The sequence below is a fragment of the Cannabis sativa genome, chromosome 4 (genome assembly GCF_029168945.1).
Source record: "Cannabis sativa cultivar Pink pepper isolate KNU-18-1 chromosome 4, ASM2916894v1, whole genome shotgun sequence".
NCBI lineage: Eukaryota > Viridiplantae > Streptophyta > Magnoliopsida > Rosales > Cannabaceae > Cannabis > Cannabis sativa.
In genome coordinates, this window is record NC_083604.1 from 62,946,600 (window position 1) to 62,969,039 (window position 22,440).

General features: G+C 37.2%; 2 protein-coding genes across 2 annotated transcripts; one reads left to right on the forward strand and one right to left on the reverse strand.

The window, feature by feature from the left end:
- The first annotated feature begins 1,447 nt into the window (after positions 1 to 1,447).
- LOC115713060 (uncharacterized) lies at positions 1,448 to 3,402 on the forward strand. Its single transcript, XM_030641538.2, has one exon. It carries the CDS (start codon positions 1,819 to 1,821, stop codon positions 3,214 to 3,216), a length of 1,398 nt encoding a protein of 465 aa, XP_030497398.2. The 5' UTR covers positions 1,448 to 1,818; the 3' UTR covers positions 3,217 to 3,402.
- Positions 3,403 to 13,990: 10,588 nt separating this feature from the next.
- Positions 13,991 to 16,167, reverse strand: LOC115698971 (uncharacterized). Its single transcript, XM_061113864.1, has 4 exons — positions 15,381 to 16,167; positions 15,131 to 15,289; positions 14,619 to 15,004; positions 13,991 to 14,536 (listed from the first exon to the last, which is right to left on the reverse strand). The coding sequence occupies exons 1-4, from the start codon at positions 16,165 to 16,167 to the stop codon at positions 13,991 to 13,993; spliced, it is 1,878 nt and encodes a 625-aa protein (XP_060969847.1).
- Between the last annotated feature and the right edge of the window lie 6,273 nt (positions 16,168 to 22,440).

Here is a 22,440-nt window from a genome sequence, read left to right on the forward strand (position 1 = left end):
ACCGAGGTTTGTTTTCGGTTTCTTTTTTGGTTTTCTCCCATATTTGAAATTTTACACCTTACGTATGTATTTTTTTAATATGTTTTTTATCTAGTTGTTTTCGTCCATTTTTATATCATCAATGGGTAACAATGAGATTTATCATGGATGTTGATGTTCAAAGAGTTTTTCCTGTATTTTAGTTTGTATACAGTTGTTTTGTAGTTTTATTATAGTTTTGCTACTTGCATATGTTATTTCACTATAAAATTAATATGCAACTATTTGCACAAAACTTACTATGTATAACTACTATTTTTTAGTCCCCATCAAATTAAATTCTTGCATAATATATAAACTATCATAAAACGATAATGCAACTATAAGGCAACTATTTGCACTTGCATACAGTTGTTTTGTAGTTTTATTATAGTTTTGCTACTGGCATATGTTATTTCACTATAAAATTAATATGCAACTATTTGCACAAAACTTACTATGTATAACTACTATTTCTTAGTCCCCATCAAATTAAATTCTTGCATAATATATAAACTATCATAAAACGATAATGCAACTATAAGGCAACCAAAACAAAAAATAAATCAAAATGTAACTGTATATAACGTAGATGTATTATTCATGAGGTTTTTTTAAAAAATTTCACATCATACATTGTTTTGAATTTGGTGGGAGGTCCAGATCTGTTTGTTACAGATCTACATTTCATGAATCTGGATTTCGATATTAGGGGGAGTTGTTTTGATCGAATAAAACAGAAAACAAATGTGTAATTTCAGTTTCTTCACAGTTTTTCTGATTTTTTTTCGTCATTTTCAGTTTAAATCATTGCAGGTATTTTTTTTCCAGTTGTTTTTGCCAGAATTAATAGTTGTATTTTTCTCGTTTTGGTTTCATTTTGGTTGTTTTGCGGTTTTGAAACGAGCGCGTATTTTCATCTTCATGGTTCGCTCTGTACAGCTGAAGGCTTAGTGCATGTGGTATTTTTGTAAATATTTGTATGTGGACTGTATAAATGTTTAATGGGCCGGCCCAAAGTATTTTTGTAATTTTTTTTTCCTTTTTTGTATTTTTTTGTTTTTTTCCCTTATTTTTATTGAAAAATTATTTAATAAATATATATTATTAATAAAATTATATTAATTCCATGTTCATTTATTCATTATTTTTTAATTCAAAAACAACTCAAAAACTCAAATTTTACAGTATAAAACTCAATCATCAATTAGATAAATAAAACACTCTAAAATCTATTCATTTTTCATAATAAATAAGATAATTTAAAATATGTTTATTTTTTTTAAATAAACAAAACAGTTTAAAATATGTTAATTTTATATAATAAACAAAAAAAATATATAAATTATACACATTAATGATATATTAAAATATAGTATTAATATAGTAATATTAAAAATAAATATAATAATAAGAAATATAAGTTTCCTTTTTTAAGATTTTTTTTCTGAAAAAGAACGGAAATCCAGAGCGAGCTAGCTCACCAAACAAAGCAAAACAAAGAGAGCAAAGGTGGTAAAACCGCGTTAAACTCTTCTCCACTTGTCACTCTCCATGTGACCGGAGTTGATATCCTAATATATTAAAGTCTTGACTCTTGAGCATTAAAGTCTCCTCCTACCTTCTAATTCCCTTCACATCTGAAACACTCGTATCATTCTTCTACTTCTACTACCTATAAAACTACATACACACTCAGTTTTCCTTTACTCACTCACTCACTCTCCCACTCCTATTCACACTCTTTGGAGATCTGAATATATATCAGATCTTTCAGGCCAAATTCATTATCAACAACAAATGGCTCAACTCATGCAGCACTTCAGTTTTAGAAAGGTACTTCTTCTTTATCTAGTTTGTTTCCTTTTTGCCTCTGTTTTTCTTTGTGCTTCTTCGGACCCTTTTCGAAGCTCACGTTTTGATGGTAGAAGAAGGAAAATGTTGGGAGTAGAAAGTGGTAGTAGTAGTAGTAGTGATGACAGTGAAGAGAAAATTATAAAGCCCAAGAAAAAAATAACTGCGGCTGCAGATACCCTTTCTTCCAAAAACCAAAGCAAAACTATTAAAAACAGCCTTTCATCTAAAAATCAGACCAAACTTGCCAAAACCTCAAACCAATCAAGTAAGAACCAAACCAAGAGTACTGGTAAAAATATAAATACCAATGTATTGCCAACCAAGGTTAATGATCTTAAGAAGCTGAATTCCACTACTTCCAAGATCAAGCAGTTGAATTCCACCAAGCCCAGTTCAGTAACATCTACCAATAAAAGCTTAGATCTAACCAAAACAAGCTCACCCAAAAACAAAACAACAAAACCAACCCCCACAACCACAACTAAGAAGACCCAAAACTCTCCTACTAACGATCTGAATTCTCATTCGGGCAAGATCGAATCCCTAAAGAAAAACAGCCAAGATCAAAAACCCAATAAGCAGAAGATTGTGAAAAAACAAACTGTAGTACAACCTAGCTGGATCGACGATGAGGAAGACGGAGATTTAGTCTCTGAATTCTCCGATTTGCCCATGAAGTTTCAAAAAACTCTGATTCCAGACCTTGAGAGAATCTCCACTACCTCAAAAGCTTACCTGAACAGAGCCAATAAAGAAATGACAAAAGGGTTTAAGCCCTGGGTGGGTAACAAGTACGCCCCCGCCATAGCTTCGGTGGTCTCGTTCGCATTCATACTAATCCCTCTTCTGCTAGTCTCTCTCATCTTCAACCGTATAAAAGCTTATTTCTCTCTCCAAAAGCTTCTCATCTTCATCCAAGTCTACCTCTCCATCTACTTCGGCATTCTCAGTCTCTCGGCCATTGTCACAGGGCTCGAGCCATTGAAGTTTTTCTACGCTACTTCGCAGTCCACCTACGTCTGCATACAAGTGCTCCAAACGTTGGGATACGTATTGTACCTTCTAATGCTGTTGATGTACCTGATCCTTGTGTTCTCCACCGACTGTGGGCTTGGATCGAAAATATTGGGCCTGGCCCAGACATTCGTGGGCTTCGCTGTTGGGCTTCATTACTACGTCTCGGTGTTTCATAGGGTAGTATTGCGTCAACCGCCCAAGACCAATTGGAAGGTCCACGCAATTTACGCCACGTGTTTTTTTATTATCTGTTTGGGCGCCAACGCCGAGAGGAGGAAGAAGGCTTACTTGGTTGATGGCGGTGAGGAGGGAAAGAAGAGTTAAATTATTTTTTTTGTAATTTAATTTTAATAATGATCTGGTGGTCCAAACACTACCGTAAGGCCTCTGTTCTCCACCAATAAGATTCTTCTCCTATACATAATGTAGAATATCATCATAACGATTATTAAATGAAGTTATTATTGTCTGCTTATATAAATATTCGGTGGCGACCACCTTTTTCTTCTATTCTATTCTAATTTTTTCTTCTATTTTTTTTTCTTCCTTAAGTTAGTTTCAGTCTTTTGCTATATAATTTTTTTCTAAAAAAAAAATTACTGTTGTACTGTATCGTGGCATTGTACCAATGAAATTTTGGGTTATGGTGTGTCTTGTACTTCTATTGAAATCTTACTAATAATTAATTAGCACAGATGTTGGAACTGAGGAACCCTACTCTTATGAAAAGGCTTTAAAGGTGGGTCAGAATCTAGCTTTACATTTTATTTCATTTTCTTTAAGGCTCATTATGTAAAAGCTGTCTTCTTTGAGGAATGTCAAACTTCAATATTGTTTGAACCAAAGGGAATGTATTTTATTTTTTTTTTTAATCTTGTTATTGGTATATCTTTGTTGAAAGGCAAGGGTATGAAATTTTGTAAAATTAGTAACCATTGGTAACTGACTTAAGGATGTTTTGAATCTAATAATAATTGACCGATTTAATTATAACCGACTGTTAAATATTGAATATTTTATTGTGATGGGATTGAAATTAGATGTTATTTTTTAATATTTAATTGGATAGTATTAGATGTTGGATCATCGCATGTTGGATGGAGTGTTTAAAAATCTAATACATCTAATCAAACTAATTAGTATTTTTATTTAGTTTGGATGAGTTTAGATTTTATATTGTTATACGTAAAATATATATATGTATGAGTGCACTACTAATGGGTATTACCCACGGATGGATAAAATTAAAAAAAATTAAGTTTTTATGCTTAATTTTTCTATCTAATTAGAAATGTCTCTCACTTTTACATTATAATGGGTTGAGATTGTTTTATTGATTGAAAAAAAAAATTAAAAAAAAAATAGCAAAAAAAAAAGTAAAAATTGAGTTTCACTTATATCGTCATAAGTAATTAAAGTTTTATATTTGTAAGCGGGATAAACCCAATGTTTATGTTTAGCGGCATAAGTACACAATGTTTGTAAAATTGTAATTTTCTTCCAGTTTCGTCAGTACGGAGTCTGTTTTAAATTTATTAAAAGAACATTTAGAAGTAACTAATACTACATATTTCTATCTAGACCCAATGATCAAGAATTTAGGCCTTATAATAGTATATGAAATATTTTCCCTTTAATATAATAGTATGTATATAAAATATGTATCTAAACACTAAACTAAAAATATTTGTTAATCAATCACATCAAGGAAAATATAGTACTTTAGTGCATTTGCATATGATTAATTGTCTACGTAATGATGTAGATTATTATTTAAATAAGACGTTTGATACGCAGGATTGGACTGGATTAGACAGACTAATTTGTCCAGTCCAGTATTTGGGCATGTTGGAAGTCTGGATAACTAATCCAGCTAATCTCATCTGCTGGGATTATGTATCCCATCCAAAAGAGTGGGATAAATAATCTCATGCAGGTGAAATTTTTTTATTATTTTTTTTAACTTTTATTTTATTAATATATTTTAAATTTAATAATAATTTAAATAAAAGAATTATCACACATTTATTTATAAATTTGTCAAAATTTATTCATTAAAATTAGTAAAAATATATAATTTTGAATTATCATACATATGCTTTCCAATTTTAAAATATTATTAATTAAACAATAGTTACTTAAATTGATTCTAAGAGAAACAATATGACAAAAAAATTATATATTATTTTTAAATTATTAAAAAATTTATATAAATATTTTAAAAAAAATTAATATTTATATTAAATTAGTATTTAACATACAAAATTTTACATTATTCAAGTAATTTTATATTACTCTGTTAAAAAAAGTATTTTTATTTTACTATTTTAATTATTTATTAAATAAAAAAATATAATAAACTATTTTATAATATATTTATGATATATACTTAATTATCTAGGATATATTATTTTATAATTTAATTATTTTTATTATTTTTTAATTTTTTTTTCCTGTGAATTATTCATTTTTATTTATTTATTATTAAATATTTTTATTTTAATTTATCATTATATATTTTTATTTTAATTTATTTTTTAAAAAAATAAAATAAAATAGTCTACTCTATTCTTAAATTAAACATAGGATTACTTTCAGCATAATTCAATCTTGTCCAGTTGTAGTGGCCAAAAATTGCTCTAAGCCCAACGAAAAAGGCCCAACGATCGAAGTACTTACGAAGCCCACTTATAAGTCAGAAACAAGGAACCCGTAAGCCCAATGGCTCACATGGGCCACGCCCAATCCATGCCTTTTGGGTCATACCCATATTCGAATGTCCAACCCACAATAAAGCTTGATTCTAAAGTGTAATGTTAGGGTTGACGCGTGGGGGAAGAAGAACGTTAAGTTTCCCAACTAACCCACGAAAATAGCGATCTTCCCTAGCATAGCGGAGCAAGAATATCAACCCTCTAAGTGATACACTAAGGGGAGGACGCTGATCGAGGAGCGAACCAAAAAGATGACGCTCATCCCTGGAGAAGTGGGGGAAGACCGTTTCTCTAGGGACGGACCACGTTTCAAGAGGTAGCCGTTTTCCTAAGATAATAAATAGGCCCACACTGGGACTGAAAAAGGAGAAAAGGATAGACGAATATTCACTCTCTCTCTCTCTCTATAGTTTTACTACCAAACTTATTATTTCTCTACGATCTGACATACTCTTTCTCATTCCGGTGAGCGAGGTTTGACCGCGGATCACCACATAACCATAAACACAGGAAGTATTTATTTACATTTCTTGTTTTCTTTTCGACTTCGCACTATAAATTTACTGACTTGACCGTCGGAGTGCCTTCGGCCGGCACCACCCCGGTGTCCCAAGGTTTTACGGTCATCCTTTGTCTTTGTTCCGCAGGTTGTCGGTGCCCACAAACGCTCATTCCGATCATTGTAGATTTTAGCATCTACAATTTGGCGCCCACCGTGGGGCCCTGACAAACTGACTGTGAGCAAGGCGATCTATCATCACCACACTTCAAATGGCAGAAGAAGGAGAGTTTGTTGCCCAAGAACAACCCAATGTCAATGAACAGCTTGCCACAATAATGGCCCAGATGCGCGAGATGGCTGAGCGAACTGGAGTTCTGGAGCGAGAAAATGCAACCTTTAAGGAGGAGAACGCAGCATTTAGGAGTGAAAATGCCACAATAAAATCACAAATGGAGTCACTGAAGGCTACCATGACGACTCCCAGTGTTGCTCAAAGTCGGTTCCGAGTTCCAATTGCACCAATGGCATCACTAGACTCAACTCCTATAAGAACAGAGACCCAAGTCTCTGATCAACAACCACTTGGAGGAACATCGACTCCAACGTTAGGAAGTCATTCTGTCGTAGGAGGTTCTCAACCTCAACAATCTGAATATACTGATATGCAAACAGATGGGACAAACTCTGGAGGTCTAACGACCAACAATGTTGCCTCCGACCTGCCTACGGTCAGTCTTCCTCCTACAACTCGGGTCCCGCCTACGGTCAGCCTTCCTGCAACTGGCCTGCCTACGGTCAGCCTTCCTGCAACTGGCCTGCCTACGGTCAGCCTTCCTGCAACTGGCCTGCCTACGGTCAGCCTTCCTGCAACTGGTCTGCCTACGGTCAGCCTTCCTACAACTGGCCTGCCTATAGTCAGCCCCCCATCGACTAGCAATTTGGGGGTTGGCACTACAACATCTGATCCTCCAAAAACGTCTCCCCTTGAAGGATTCCCACCATCACAGGTAACTGCCACACAGGCTATGCTAAACTCTAACCTGAATCCATCTTCTGTTGATGCAGGTCATACCACCATTCATACTCTAACTCAGGAGGATTTGATTGAACGAGCAATCGCTCGGAGGTTCGAAGGGATGGAAGCAATGATCCAACGTATCCCAGGGGTTCCAACACCAATAAAGAAAAGTTTGCCTAGCAGTTTTGCTGACTCGCCTTTTGTTGACGCCATTGCATTGGTCGAGATGCCAAAGAAGTTTGTGTTCCCATTAATGAGGATGTACGACGGAACAAGCGATCCAAACGATCATATAGCCAGTTATAAACAAAGGATGTTCACTGCCGCCATCCCTCGCGAGTTGCGCGAGGCATGCATGTGTAAGGGGTTTGGGTCTAGCTTGGCTGGCCCAGCCCTCCAATGGTACACGAATTTACCCAATAATTCGATCTCTTCTTTTGCTTTGTTAACGGATGTTTTTGTAGAACAATTTGCGAGCAGCAGGAAATTGGAGAAACTCTCAGATGACCTATACCGCATCAAACAGAGGAGAGGCGAATCCTTACGAGACTATGTGGCAAGATTCAATGCTGAAAAAGTTTCCATCACAGCATGCAACGTGGACACAGCCATTACCGCCTTCCGTAAAGGCCTGCAGGTAGAATCTGACCTTTACAAAGAACTCACAAAATATCCATGCAGGACAATGGAGGACGTGCTTGCCAAAGCTTGGGCGCAGATCAAGTGGGAGGAAGACGAATCCAATAGACAATCGACAACATCCTACACTTACTCTCGCGACAGTAGAGTACCGAAGAGGGTAGAGCGACGACAGTCCTACCATTATTCAGAACCTTATCCAACCAACAGATCACGGTCATACAGAGATAGCGAGAACTCCACCCAATCACACAGACCAAGAGATTACATTGCAAAGACAACACTACCTCGGCGGATGAGGGAATCAGACAAGGGACCGATTCCTGAATACAACCTGAACATTAGCCCTGTCGAAATAGTTGCAGTAATGAAAGGAATGGGAAACCAAGTTAAGTGGCCTGAAAAGATTAAAAAACCAGCAGCAATGCGCGACACGACAAAGTGGTGTGAATTTCATAATGACCACGGACATACCACTCCAGAATGCATAGCATTAAGATATGAAGTGGCTGGACTCTTGCGCAAAGGTCAATTGCGAGATTTTTTATCAGACAAGGGGAAGATGACCGTGACGGAAGCAGACAAGAGGCCAACAACACCACCAGAACCACCTCAGCACACCCGGACATGTAATGTCATCTCCGGAGGGTCAGAGGTCAGCGGCGTAACATACTCAGCTGCTAAGAGGCATGCACGTGAAATAATCGGGACAGAGGGTAGACCAAAGAAACAACCAGCAGCCTATAACGGACAGATCATCAGCTTCGTGGACGACGAAGCTTCAGATTTGCTCAATCCTCACCATGATGCTTTAGTCATTTCTTTATTCATTTCGAATTGTTTTACTAAACGTATACTGATCGATAACGGTAGCTCTGCTAACATCTTATTTTTGAATGCTCTTAGGGAGATGGGGATCGACGAGGCCACCATCATCCGCAAATCCACAGTATTGGTTGGGTTCAGTGGAGAGCAAAAACACTCAGTCGGCGAGGTCACACTCCACGTTTATGCAGAAGGAGTCAACCTACAGACGAAGTTCATTGTAGTTGACTCTCCATCAGCTTATAATGCAATCTTGGGCCGACCGTGGATCCATTCCATGAAAGCTGTGCCATCCACATACCACCAAGTGATCAGGTTCCCAACCAAGTGGGGAGTGAAAGAAATATGGGGAGCCCAAAAAACTGCTCGAGATTGTTATCAAAACTCGCTAAAAGAGAAATCGGCAACATTATAGCAACTACAGCAGTCTAGTCCAACCTTTGCACCGGATGAACCTAGTATGGAAGACCTAGATGACGTGTGCATTAGCAAGGAGTTCCCAGACCATAAAGTCCAGATTGGAACAAAGCTTACACCTGAGTTTCGAGCCAGGCTGATCGAATTCTTAATCAAACGCCATCACTGCTTTGCATGGTCCCATGAGGACATGACAGGTATTGATTCTAACATTATTGTTCACAAGTTGCAGGTTGACCCTGATTACCCACCGGTCCGACAAAAAAGACGTAAATTTGCACCTGATCGTAACAAGGTGATAAATGAAGAGATACAAAAACTAATCGACGTGGGATCAGTCAGAGAGGTTGATTATCCTGACTGGTTAGCAAACGTAGTAGTTGTGAAGAAGAAGAATGGAAAATGGAGGGTATGTATCGACTTTACAGATCTCAACAAGGCATGTCCGAAGGATTCGTTTCCACTTCCTCACATTGACATGATGGTAGACGCAACAGCTGGACATGAATTGTTGAGTTTCATGGATGCCTTCTCTGGTTATAACCAAATCTTAATGCATCCCAATGATCAAGAAAAAACATCATTCATAACTGAGCGAGGGACTTTTTGCTACAAAGTCATGCCGTTCGGACTAAAGAATGCAGGGGCCACGTACCAAAGGCTAGTCAATCGAATGTTTGCCGACATGCTTGGAAAGACGATGGAAGTTTACATTGACGACATGCTTGTCAAATCTTTAGCAGCAGAGAATCACCTCGATCACCTCAAGCAAGCATTCCAGGTATTAGAAAAATACAATATGAAACTTAATCCTACTAAATGCTCTTTTGGTGTCTCTTCAGGAAAATTCTTAGGTTACCTCGTCACAAAAAGAGGGATCGAAGCAAATCCAGACCAGATAAGATCAATCCAAAATATACAATCTCCAAAGTCAATCAAAGATATTCAACGTCTCAACGGAAGGATAGCAGCGCTCAGCCGTTTCATTTCAAAGTCATCCAAGCCATTTGCCACTTATTCTTTTCAACTCTTAGAAAGACCAAAGACTTTGTGTGGACGGAGGAATGCGAAGAAGCGCTAAGACAACTCAAGAGCTATCTTAGCTCCCCTCCACTCCTAGCAAAGCCTAAGGATGGAGAAACACTGTACATGTATCTGGCAGTTTCAGAAGCAGCAGTCAGCGCCGCACTAGTTCGAGAAGATGAAGGAAAGCAACAACCGATTTACTACGTTTCGAAGACATTGCTAGATGCTGAAACAAGATACACTCAGCTGGAAAAATTGGCCTTAGCGCTTGTCACAGCAGGACGCAAGCTCAGGCCCTATTTCCAGTGTCATCCTATAGTGGTGCTAACCCAATACCCACTCCGTAGCATTCTACACAAACCGGAACTTTCTGGACGCATGACCAAATGGGCTGTTGAGCTCAGTGAATACGACATAACATATCAACCGAGGACAGCCATCAAGTCACAGGTATTGGCAGATTTTATTGCTGACTTTTCTTGTGTTGGACAGGTACAAGCTGAAAAGGAATTATTATGCTTAAACGAGCAAACCAACTCGACATGGATGCTAGCAGTAGATGGATCAAGCAATAGTAAGGGGAGTGGCCTAGGAATCGTCCTTATCTCCCCTCAAGGAGATGTTATCCAGCGGGCGATCAGATGTGACTTCAAACTTACCAATAATGAGGCTGAATACGAGGCGTTGATCGCTGGGCTAGATCTATCCATTGAGTTGAATGCCAAAACCATTGAAGTCATGTCAGATTCTCAACTTATCGTAAACCAACTCAACGGGTCATACCAGGCCAAAGATTCAAAAATGGCATCCTATCTCCAGATTGTTCAAGACAAGATTTCAAGATTCACAAAATTCACCATTAACCAAGTGCCGAGACTAGAGAACAACCACGCCGACGCTCTTGCTAATCTCGGCTCATCCATTCAAATCAAAGATGGAGTCACCATTCCTGTGGTGATAATGCAATGGCCAGCGACATGGAAACCCAACGAAGATGTAAAAAATATGAATGAACAAGACAACTGGATGACGCCAATAATGCAGTACCTAGAGGATGGAACCCTACCGCATGACAAGAACGAGTCAAGAAAACTAAGAGCTAAAGTGGCCAGATTTACACTCTACAATGGGAAACTCTATAGACGATCATTCTCAGGGCCATTACTCAGATGTCTATTACCAGCTGAATCCAATTACATTCTCCAAGAGCTACATCAAGGTGAATGCGGAAACCACTCAGGCCATCGGAGTTTATGCAACAAAGCCCTAACAATAGGCTACTATTGGCCAACCATGCGAGTGGACTCCTATAATTTTGTTCAACAATGCGACAAGTGCCAAAGGTTTGCTCAAATATCTCATTTACCTCCAGAGAAGCTCCACTCTTCACTTACACCATGGCCATTTATGAGATGGGGGATGGACATTGTAGGCAAGATGCCAAGCTTGCTCCGGGGGCGAGGAGGGTATTCATGCTAGTCTTAACTGACTACTTCACCAAATGGGTAGAAGCTGAAGCCTTCGCACAAGTTAGAGATCGAGAGGTAAAAAACTTTATCTGGAAAAATATAATATGCAGGTTCGGAATTCCAAAGGAGATAGTTACGGACAACGGTTCACAGTTCATAAGCCAAGACTTCCAAAGCTTTTGTGCAGAATGGGGGATACAATTATCATTCTCAACACCACGATACCCTCAAGCAAACGGACAAGCAGAATCAACCAACAAGACAATAGTCAACACACTCAAAAAACGTCTAGAGAAAGCCAAAGGGAGATGGGCAGATGAATTACCAGGGGTACTGTGGTCTTACCGGACAACAGCAAAGACCTCGACTGGAGAGACCCCATTTGCATTGACATATGGAACTGAAGCGGTCATCCCAGCAGAAATCGAAATACCAACCATCAGATATGAACACTCCACGGATGATCTAAATCAACAGACCATGAACACAGAACTTGATTTGTTAGACGAAAAGAGAGAACAAGCACTTATCAGAATAGCAGCATACCAGCAAAAGGTGGCCCAACATTTCAATAAGAACATTAGGGTCCGACAATTCAAGGACGGAGAATGGGTACTACGACGAGTGTTCCAAAACACGAAGGAAGAAGGAGCAGGCAAGTTAGGACCCAATTGGGAGGGGCCTTACCAAATTACAAAGATAGTTGGCCAAGGAGCATACAAACTTCGAGCAGCAGATGGAAGAAACATAGGAAATAGCTGGAATGCCATACACCTTAAGAAATACCATTTCTAATCACATGTATGGCGAAACAATGCCCCCCTTGTACACTGTCATTCTACATAGTGGATTTTCGCATGCTCCGCCCGTGGTTTTTTCCCGAAAGGGTTTCCACGTAAATACCTGTGTCAATTGTTTTTAGTGTTTGTTATATTTTGGAGCTCAAAAACGTAAAATAAAAGTAATAACAAGTGAGCCACGCTCAACCAGAATATTTACTTACAAAGTAAGTAATAGGAGCTACGCTCATCCCAAATATTCACTTATAAAATAAGTGACATGAGCTACGCTCATCCCAAATATTCACTTACAAAATAAGTGACATGAGCTACGCTCATCCCAACTATTCACTTAAAAAGTAAGTAATAGGAGCTACGCTCAACCCACTTTTCACTTATAAAAGTAAGTAATATGAGCTACGCTCATCCCAAATATTCACTTATAAAATAAGTGACATGAGCTACGCTCAACCAACAATTCACTTATAAAATAAGTGACATGAGCTACGCTCAACCCAACTATTCACTTACAAAGTAAGTAATAGGAGCTACGCTCATCCCAAATATTCACTTATAAAATAAGTGACATGAGCTACGCTCATCCCAAATATTCACTTACAAAATAAGTGACATGAGCTACGCTCATCCCAACTATTCACTTAAAAAGTAAGTAATAGGAGCTACGCTCAACCCACTTTTCACTTATAAAAGTAAGTAATATGAGCTACGCTCATCCCAAATATTCACTTATAAAATAAGTGACATGAGCTACGCTCATCCCAACAATTCACTTATAAAATAAGTGACATGAGCTACGCTCAACCCAACTATTCACTTACAAAGTAAGTAATAGGAGCTACGCTCATCCCAAATATTCACTTATAAAATAAGTGACATGAGCTACGCTCATCCCAAATATTCACTTACAAAATAAGTGACATGAGCTACGCTCATCCCAACTATTCACTTAAAAAGTAAGTAATAGGAGCTACGCTCAACCCACTTTTCACTTATAAAAGTAAGTAATATGAGCTACGCTCATCCCAAATATTCACTTATAAAATAAGTGACATGAGCTACGCTCAACCCAACTATTCACTTACAAAGTAAGTAATAGGAGCTACGCTCAACCCAACTTTTCACTTATAAAATAAGTGATAAGAGCTACGCTCAACCCAACTATTCACTTACAAAGTAAGTAATAGGAGCTACGCTCAACCCACACTCAACCCAAGTATTCACTCACAAATTAAGTGATAAGGGCTGCGACCAACCCGTCTATTCGTCTATAAACTCAAGCCTTTAGAATTGCGTTCAATCGTAACTAAATATAAAATTTACTCAACAGTGTTACGGTCAGCCAAGTGCGATGTACTCAGTCAAGCTGTTCCAAAGTCTAAGTTTTAGTGACCCTCACTAAGACTTAGACTAGGGGATATAGTACATGGATCAATGCAAAATTTACATCAACCGAATAACATAAAACATCAGCAAAATGAAAAATGAAGAATATTAATACCAAATTAAGATAATAAGTCACACCACCGCAAAAGCAACGTTCATACATCAAAGCATCATAAAATTCAAAAGGGTCATCATTAAGAGGATGTTCGCACATCAAAAGGATCGTTAAGCATACATACTTAATGCCACAATGGCGATGTTCATACTTTAAACAAATTGGACCTAAAGTTTAAATAAAAGACCCACTATGGAGCAATGGTACCATCTTCAGCAATGGAGAATATCACATCGTCAATGCCACTCCCACTAGAAATAGAAGTATGAGCGTTGACACCCATACCAGGGACAGAGGCATGAGCATCGGTGCCCTCACCAAACACAGAGATATGAGCGTCAACATCCATTTCATTCTCTTGCTCAAGAGCCAAATATTCTTCATGAAGTGCAATAGCACCATCGACGTCCCATCCACGATGGAGCCCTTTCTTATACTGTATCATCAACTCCCCCCTTGTCTTGATGGCAGTCTTGAGTGAAATATCATCAACCTCCTGGTACAATGCGACATACTTAGCCTCCTCCTCCTTGAGTTTGGCACGCACACGCTCCAACTCAGTATTCAACGAGGAATAATCCTGTTTTAGCTTGTCATATGATGATTTGGTAGTCTCTCCTTCCAGTTTCAAGTTCTCCACTTCCTTTCTAAGTCTAGAATGCTCCTTGTTCAAAGCTCTGTTCTTTTGATCAAGCGAAATTGTGTCACGCCTTAAGTAGAGGACTGCTTGAATAGCCTACAAAAAACAAGTTGAATTACCACGAGTAACACACAAAAATAACTACATATGCGTACATACAAATTCTTTCCAAACTTACTTGGTAAATCGTAGAAACACCGTAATTCGCTCGCCCAGCAACTCCGATGCCCCTCAAACGCTCTTCATCTCTCGGATGAAGAAGAGCCTCAACATGACCTTCGATAGAAGCAGGGTCAGAGTAGGCCGAAATGTTGGAAGAGATGGACAGGTTGATCATACTCTCCTCAATAGACAACTCGTTGTCACCCCTTAGTGGAGAAGCCGCAACCACACCATCAGCTGTCAACTGAGAGCTACCGGTTCCATGTTCCTTAGCAGGAACTCGAGGTTTCACAACATGACTTGTGGTCTTCTTAGACCTCTTTCCAAGTAAATTAGTCTTACCCCTAGCGACAGCATCATCCGCTCCACAAACCTTGAAAGTCATCCTCTTATAATAACGGTCTGCAAGGAAACGTTCTTCTTCCGTTAAATGACGAATCAAAGAGAAGGGACCACTAACCTTCTCTAAAGCTCGGGTCAACAAAAGGATGGGGACGCGCTTGACAACGTTGAGTGAAAAAATACTACCTTCTTGACGTTGCGCACCTCTCCACAAATTTCCAACACAAGATTTATCCAAAACAAGAAGCTTGTTATGGGCTCTTTGATCGGAAGGAATAGAGAGCAAGTCGTTAACTCGAGCTTCGGACCAATACCCCCCTCGAGGACATCGAGTGAGCCCCTTACCTACAATGACAAAGAGAAGTAATTAGTATTCATAGACAAATCAAGTATCAAATAAAAAAAAATGACAAAGAAACCAACACTCCTCACTCACTTAAGGTTCTCCATGAAGTAGGAACCTCATAATCACTCGTTCCAAACAGGTCACCTTTGACAAAACAATATTTCTTCCTCCAACCCCTCTTGTTGCTCGGAACCAGCTCCGTTACCCAAGCTTTTTTGTTCGCTCTAAGAGTGAATAGAAATCGACCCTTATCTGTATCGTGTTGTTTAAGATAATAACTTGACTGAAAATCTACAAGGTCAACCCTCTTACCCTTCACTCTAACTATGACTTCTATACCCAACAATAACCTCCAAGCATTTGGCATAAGTTGGCTAGGAGCTACCTCATAATAGTCCAATACTTCTTGTACAAATGGAGGGAAAGGGAATCGAAAGCCAATCCTAAAAGGAAATTCATACATACAAACCCAATCGCCACTATCCCAATCGGGACGCTCAGCGATAGTTGGAAGTCGCATTTGTATAGAAGAATGAATCTCATATTGATGTCGCATGCGTAGGATATCACCCTTAGTCATACTAGACCTCGGGTTGTCCCTCAAAAAGTGAAGGGACCGCCCGACATACTCATTCTTGTCACCCTCATAATCATGTACCATTATCGCATACTCAAGAGCTCGAGGCTCTCCATCAATCTTACATACATTCTCATCAAAAACTTCCCCCTCATCATCACTGTCAACCAAAGTGACTTGAGGTAATGGTTGAGCATTAGGAATATCTTCATCACTATCCAACATTGAATGAGATCCTCCTTCTGTAGAAGAAGGAACCTCAATCATTAATGGTGAAGTCGCACTTTCCCAAGATCCCATCTCACCACTCAACAAGAGTATGGTCACAAACACTAGACAAAATTTAATGATCTATGAAAACTCAAAACATATATATGCTATGATATCCAACGATCATACTACGCGTCATATAAAAACATTACATCCATGCTACGCATCATGCTTTTATTAAAATTTTAGTGGACGTATTATGCATCAAGCTCATACAAAATTCTACGGTCATACCACACCCACTATGCTTATCAAAAAATTCTTGTTACTTTTATACAAAATTTCTATGGTCATACTTTGAAAGTCATGGATAAGTTCAAAACACAAAAACCACATTATTTGTTACAAATTCGAATCAAAGCATACAAACACTACACACCTAAGATTATGAATAATACATTATTCCATGAACACCAAAAATACCAAGAACACCAATAATAAAATAATATTCTAAATAATGAAGGAAAGACTAGAAATACTTACCAACAAGAGAGACTTCTTAGCCTTTCACCACACAAAGCTCTCCTCCACACCACTTGAAAATGAAAGATGACAAATGACAAATAAAAATTAGTGGTCCTACTTATATAGTACAATAACAAAGGAAGGAAAATAAGTAATACATTTCCTAAACCCACAATCAGCCCTATCCACGGGTTGCATTGGTTTTTTGATGAATGTATATATACACACACTCATGTGATCTTGCAAATCACTACAAATATAAATTGTCTACATCAACAAAAGTCACTTCAAGTGAAATGCAAAAAGAAAAGGCATTACATTACCTAATATTGGTACTATTAACATAAAATAAATATATATATGTGGAATGGTCAACTCAAGACTAGTGTAATAAACATTCACTCCCACATATACACATATATGTATATATGTAGTACTTATTTAGACCACCACACACTCATACGGTGGTGTTTTTCAATCACCAAAATATATTGTTTATTCACATTTCACATCAAGTTTAAGACATGAAGTGACAATGCACACTCATTTCATGTTTGTTGTGTGCTTTTTACTCCTTCCACTACACAATGATCTCATATCCTTATAAACCTTCTTCATAGCCTATAAAGGACGTGAATGACCACACCAGGTACCATTCTAAAATATAATTTTATATTTGTGTGTACATCTTTCATGATATATATATATTCTTATATATGTGATATACTAACCCAACATTATTTTTATTAGTAGTATAGAAACTACCACCTCACACTTAAATCCATACATGGGAACAACCTAAAACTAATTAAACTAAACATAGTACCTGCTCTACTACAAGATAGAGCCCATACCAATGAACAACTCCTTTACAAAACAAATTTAGTTGAATCTATTATGAGTCATGGAGTAGAAACACTTATTCATACTATGTATATACATATAGCCTCTTATTACTTGTCCACCCATATACTAAGTTTATACTCAACATATATTATCCAATCACACAGATCGTAAACATTAAAGAAAACTACTCTCTATGTACAATATGAATATATATACATGTGATTAAATTTACAAAGTATTTAAAACTAACATTGCTTCACACTCATAAAATCACAAGGGACAAAATCTCATATGAACCACTCAATCTATTGGCGCTCAGCCATACGCAAGGCATCGAACAAGAGTTTTTTAATGTTTTGCTCATTGGAAAACTAGATTCAATACTCATTCACTTATCTCCATTCATTCCCTTGCTCGAATTGCCTCCAACTCTAATTAGCTACAATTTCACATTGAACAAGATGAGGCACCAACAAATTGAAGATAAACAACTACACACTTGCCTTGAAAGTCACTGATGTAACAAGCCCTCATCAAAACAAAATTACTTATAGATATATTCAGTCTAACTACTTCAACTTATGCCGGCCCAATCATTCTCGATCTAAAATCACGCTACAGGCACTCTGAGTCAATCATGCACACCTACGAGTAATGCTCTTTAACTTGAGTAAAACTCAACTTAAAGAGCAAGGGACAAACTGTAGTGGCCAAAAATTGCTCTAAGCCCAACGAAAAAGGCCCAACGATCGAAGTACTTACGAAGCCCACTTATAAGTCAGAAACAAGGAACCCGTAAGCCCAATGGCTCACATGGGCCACGCCCAATCCATGCCTTTTGGGTCATACCCATATTCGAATGTCCAACCCACAATAAAGCTTGATTCTAAAGTGTAATGTTAGGGTTGACGCGTGGGGGAAGAAGAACGTTAAGTTTCCCAACTAACCCACGAAAATAGCGATCTTCCCTAGCATAGCGGAGCAAGAATATCAACCCTCTAAGTGATACACTAAGGGGAGGACGCTGATCGAGGAGCGAACCAAAAAGATGACGCTCATCCCTGGAGAAGTGGGGGAAGACCGTTTCTCTAGGGACGGACCACGTTTCAAGAGGTAGCCGTTTTCCTAAGATAATAAATAGGCCCACACTGGGACTGAAAAAGGGGAAAAAGGATAGACGAATATTCACTCTCTCTCTCTCTCTATAGTTTTACTACCAAACTTATTATTTCTCTACGATCTGACATACTCTTTCTCATTCCGGTGAGCGAGGTTTGACCGCGGATCACCACATAACCATAAACACAGGAAGTATTTATTTACATTTCTTGTTTTCTTTTCGACTTCGCACTATAAATTTACTGACTTGACCGTCGGAGTGCCTTCGGCCGGCACCACCCCGGTGTCCCAAGGTTTTACGGTCATCCTTTGTCTTTGTTCCGCAGGTTGTCGGTGCCCACAAACGCTCATTCCGATCATTGTAGATTTTAGCATCTACACCAGTCCACTCCAATCTTTTCCAGTTCAGTCCAATTCAATCCAATCCTGCGTACCAAACGGGCCCTCAGGGACCATTTGGTATACAGGACTAGACTGGATTAGATAGACTAATTTGTCCAGTCCAGTGTTTGGGCATGCTAAAAGTCTGGATAACTAATCCAGCTAATCCTATCTGTCTAGATGATTTATCCCATCTAACAGAGTGGGATAAATAATCCTATACATGTGAGATTTTTTTGTTTTTTTTTCTATTTTAATTTTGTTAATATATTTTAAATTTAATAAGAATTTTAATGAAAGAATTATTAGAAATTTAGTTATAGATTTTTTATTAAAAATTTATTTATTAAAATTAGTTAAAATATATAATTTTGAATTATAATACATATCTTTTCAAAATTTAAAATAATATTAATTAAAAAATAGTTACTTAAATTAATTCTAAGAGAAACGATATAATAATAAAATTATATATTCTTTTTAAATTATTAAAAAATTTATATTATTAATTTAGAAAATTAATATTTGTATTAAATTAGTAGTTAAATTATTATTTACCATAAATAATTTTATATTATTCAAATATTTTTATTTTAATATTGTAATTATTTATTAAATATAAATATAATAAATTATTAAATTATATATTTATGGTATATAGTTAATTATATATGATATATTATTTTATAATTTAATCATCTTTATTATTATTTTTTTATTTTTCTTTGTTGAGAATTATTCATTTTTATTTATTTATTATTATATATTTTTTATTCTAGCTTAAGTTTTTGAAAAAAAAAATATATATAATAGTTCAGTTTATTTTTAAATTAAACACAAAATTACTTTTAGTATAAGTCAATCTTGTTAAATTCAGTTTAATCTAATTTAATTATGAATTCCAAACTAGCCAAAACTATTTTTTGAAAAAAAAAAAAATTAAAAACTATCTATATACCCTATAAATATATGGTATAAATAATTAGGCTAACATAAATTATATTTATTAATTAAGAGGTTTATGAGAATGCGAAAGATGGTGACAGTGGTAGTGATTTGAATTGAAGAGGTGCCGACGGTTTAGAAGGAGTGTCGGTGGGGTGCATGATATTATGATATATGTGGGACCCACTGCATTGCTGGCGTCAAAGTTAGGATGTTCGGCCTTGACTACGTTTTATTGTTTTTCTTTTATTTCTCCTCCTGCGATGCGGTTTTTCATGGATTTTATTCAAGTTGTTGACCACAATGCTCATTGATGCCTTTTTCTCTTCCTCAATAAATAAATGCTTTTCAGTCCTAATAATAATAAATTATAATTATGTGTAATATTAAAAGCATTTCTAATAAAAACTGCAATCAAATATTAATAACTTTTTTTATTATTATTATTTGATAGGTATAGTAAGAGCATCATTAATAATAATAATTTATACATTGTTATAAAATAATATAAAATAGATGAGAAGGAAAAAGTAAAAAATGAAAAGAGAAAAAGAATAAAAATTTCTTAATTGTTTATTCCAATAGGGTGAACTCTTATTTATACAAAAGTATTGACTAAAGTAATGAGAAACTAAATTAATATGTAATAAAAGAAAATACAACCAAGCATTAATCGTGATAATTAATTTGGTGATTTGGACATCCATAAATAATATTTCATAATACTCCCCATTGGATGTCCATAATAATTGCCTCAATAAATCTTGCTGAAAAACTTGGTAAAAAAAAAGAGTACAAAGAAAAACTTGGATGTCCATAATAACTCCCCCTCATTTAGACATTCGTGGAGATCTTCTAATTGACGAATTTTGTTCTAGTCTGCCGTCTTCTCAAATGTTGATGTTGGTGATAACTTTGTGAATAAGTTTGCAAGATGGACACTTAATTGAATTTGTTGAACACCAATATACATTTTCTTGAAATGTATAAAGAAGAATTTGGTGAAATGTGTTCTAATTCTATCTCCTTCAATGTACCCTCCTTTTAGTTGAGCAATGCAAGCAGTATTATCTTCATAGAGAACTGCTTGTGTTGATACTTCTTTATTGAGTGCAATCCATATGTTTCCTGAATATGCTATGTCAATGATCTCACTCCCACACATTCTCTACTTGCTTCATAAAATGCAAGTATTCATTGTGTTCATCATCTTTGGGGATTTCTTGGTGCAACAAAGCTTTTCTTTTACAAGTAAGTGTTTTCTCTTCACTAAAGTATGGTGATTTAAGAGTAATTCATTATGGATTGTGTGATATTGGAAAATTATTGTTTGTGGAGAATGGATATTGGTTATTTCTATTGGTAGAAATTATTGGGAGTGAGTTTTTACTTCAAAACTTAGTTTGGGGAAAGAGAAAAATATAGGGGAGGTGCTGCCCAATTTTTTTACACCAAAAAAAAGGTATAAGAATTCTGGCTAGTTGATTGGTATGGCAACTAAAAGAACCAAAACCCAAGCCAACCGCAACATGCAAGATTCATCATCACATACTCCTAATCCCCAATAAGATCAATCTCAACAGCTCACTAGGTTTGTGAATCACCTAGCTGCGAAACGATACGAGAAATTAATAAAGAGGAGTGTAATTCGAAAGAGGAGTTTTGAATTTCAAGATGCACCTTTTGAGCGGGACCAAGGGTATGAACTCATCAGAGGAGAGATTGTCCGAAGGAAATGGCAGAGATTATGTGTTGCAGAGCTAGTGGGAGATGCCAATCAGAATACAGTGTGTGAATTCTTTGCAAATTACCCATACAGAGGGGACAACAACACAGTCTATGTTCGGGGAGTGAATGTGTCAGTCACTGTGGAAGCTATAAATAACTCCTTTAGCCTTCCTACACTGAGAGAGGATCAAGATGAAAGAAAGATAACACTAAATAGGGAGATCCTCACTGATGACGCCATTGCACAAGAGTTGGGGCAAGAGGGAACTCGATTCCAGGTTGAAGGAAACCAAAACCAAAAGTTTCTCTACCGGTGGCAACTTAACCCGGAAACCAGAGCCTGGACATATTTTGTCAACGCCAGAATAATGCCGACGTCACACACTTCATCCTTAGACTATGAGCACTGCGTCATAGTTTATGCTATCATGGCCAGAATGACATTCGACATTGGCTGGGTCATCTTGAGAAACATCAACCATTTCTCTGAGATGAAGACAACAGCGGATCTGGTACACGGTGCCCTAATTTCCACATTATGCTCGCAACAGGGTGTTCCTATGATTGAAGGAGCCATCTTAAAAGCACCCATGCAGACCATCTCTTGCCGGATCTACTATGACTTTCCACTTGCATCATTAGAGCCGCCAGAAGACACGCGAAAACGCTAGAAGGGTGATGCTGATGTCGAGGAGGAGGACCCAGCAGACGCTGGCACCAGTGCACCAGTGGCACCTATGCCCCAGCCTGAGCCACCATTGGACTCCCACACCCAGGACACTAATGATAGACTGGTTCAGTCTAACCAGTACCTTGTTC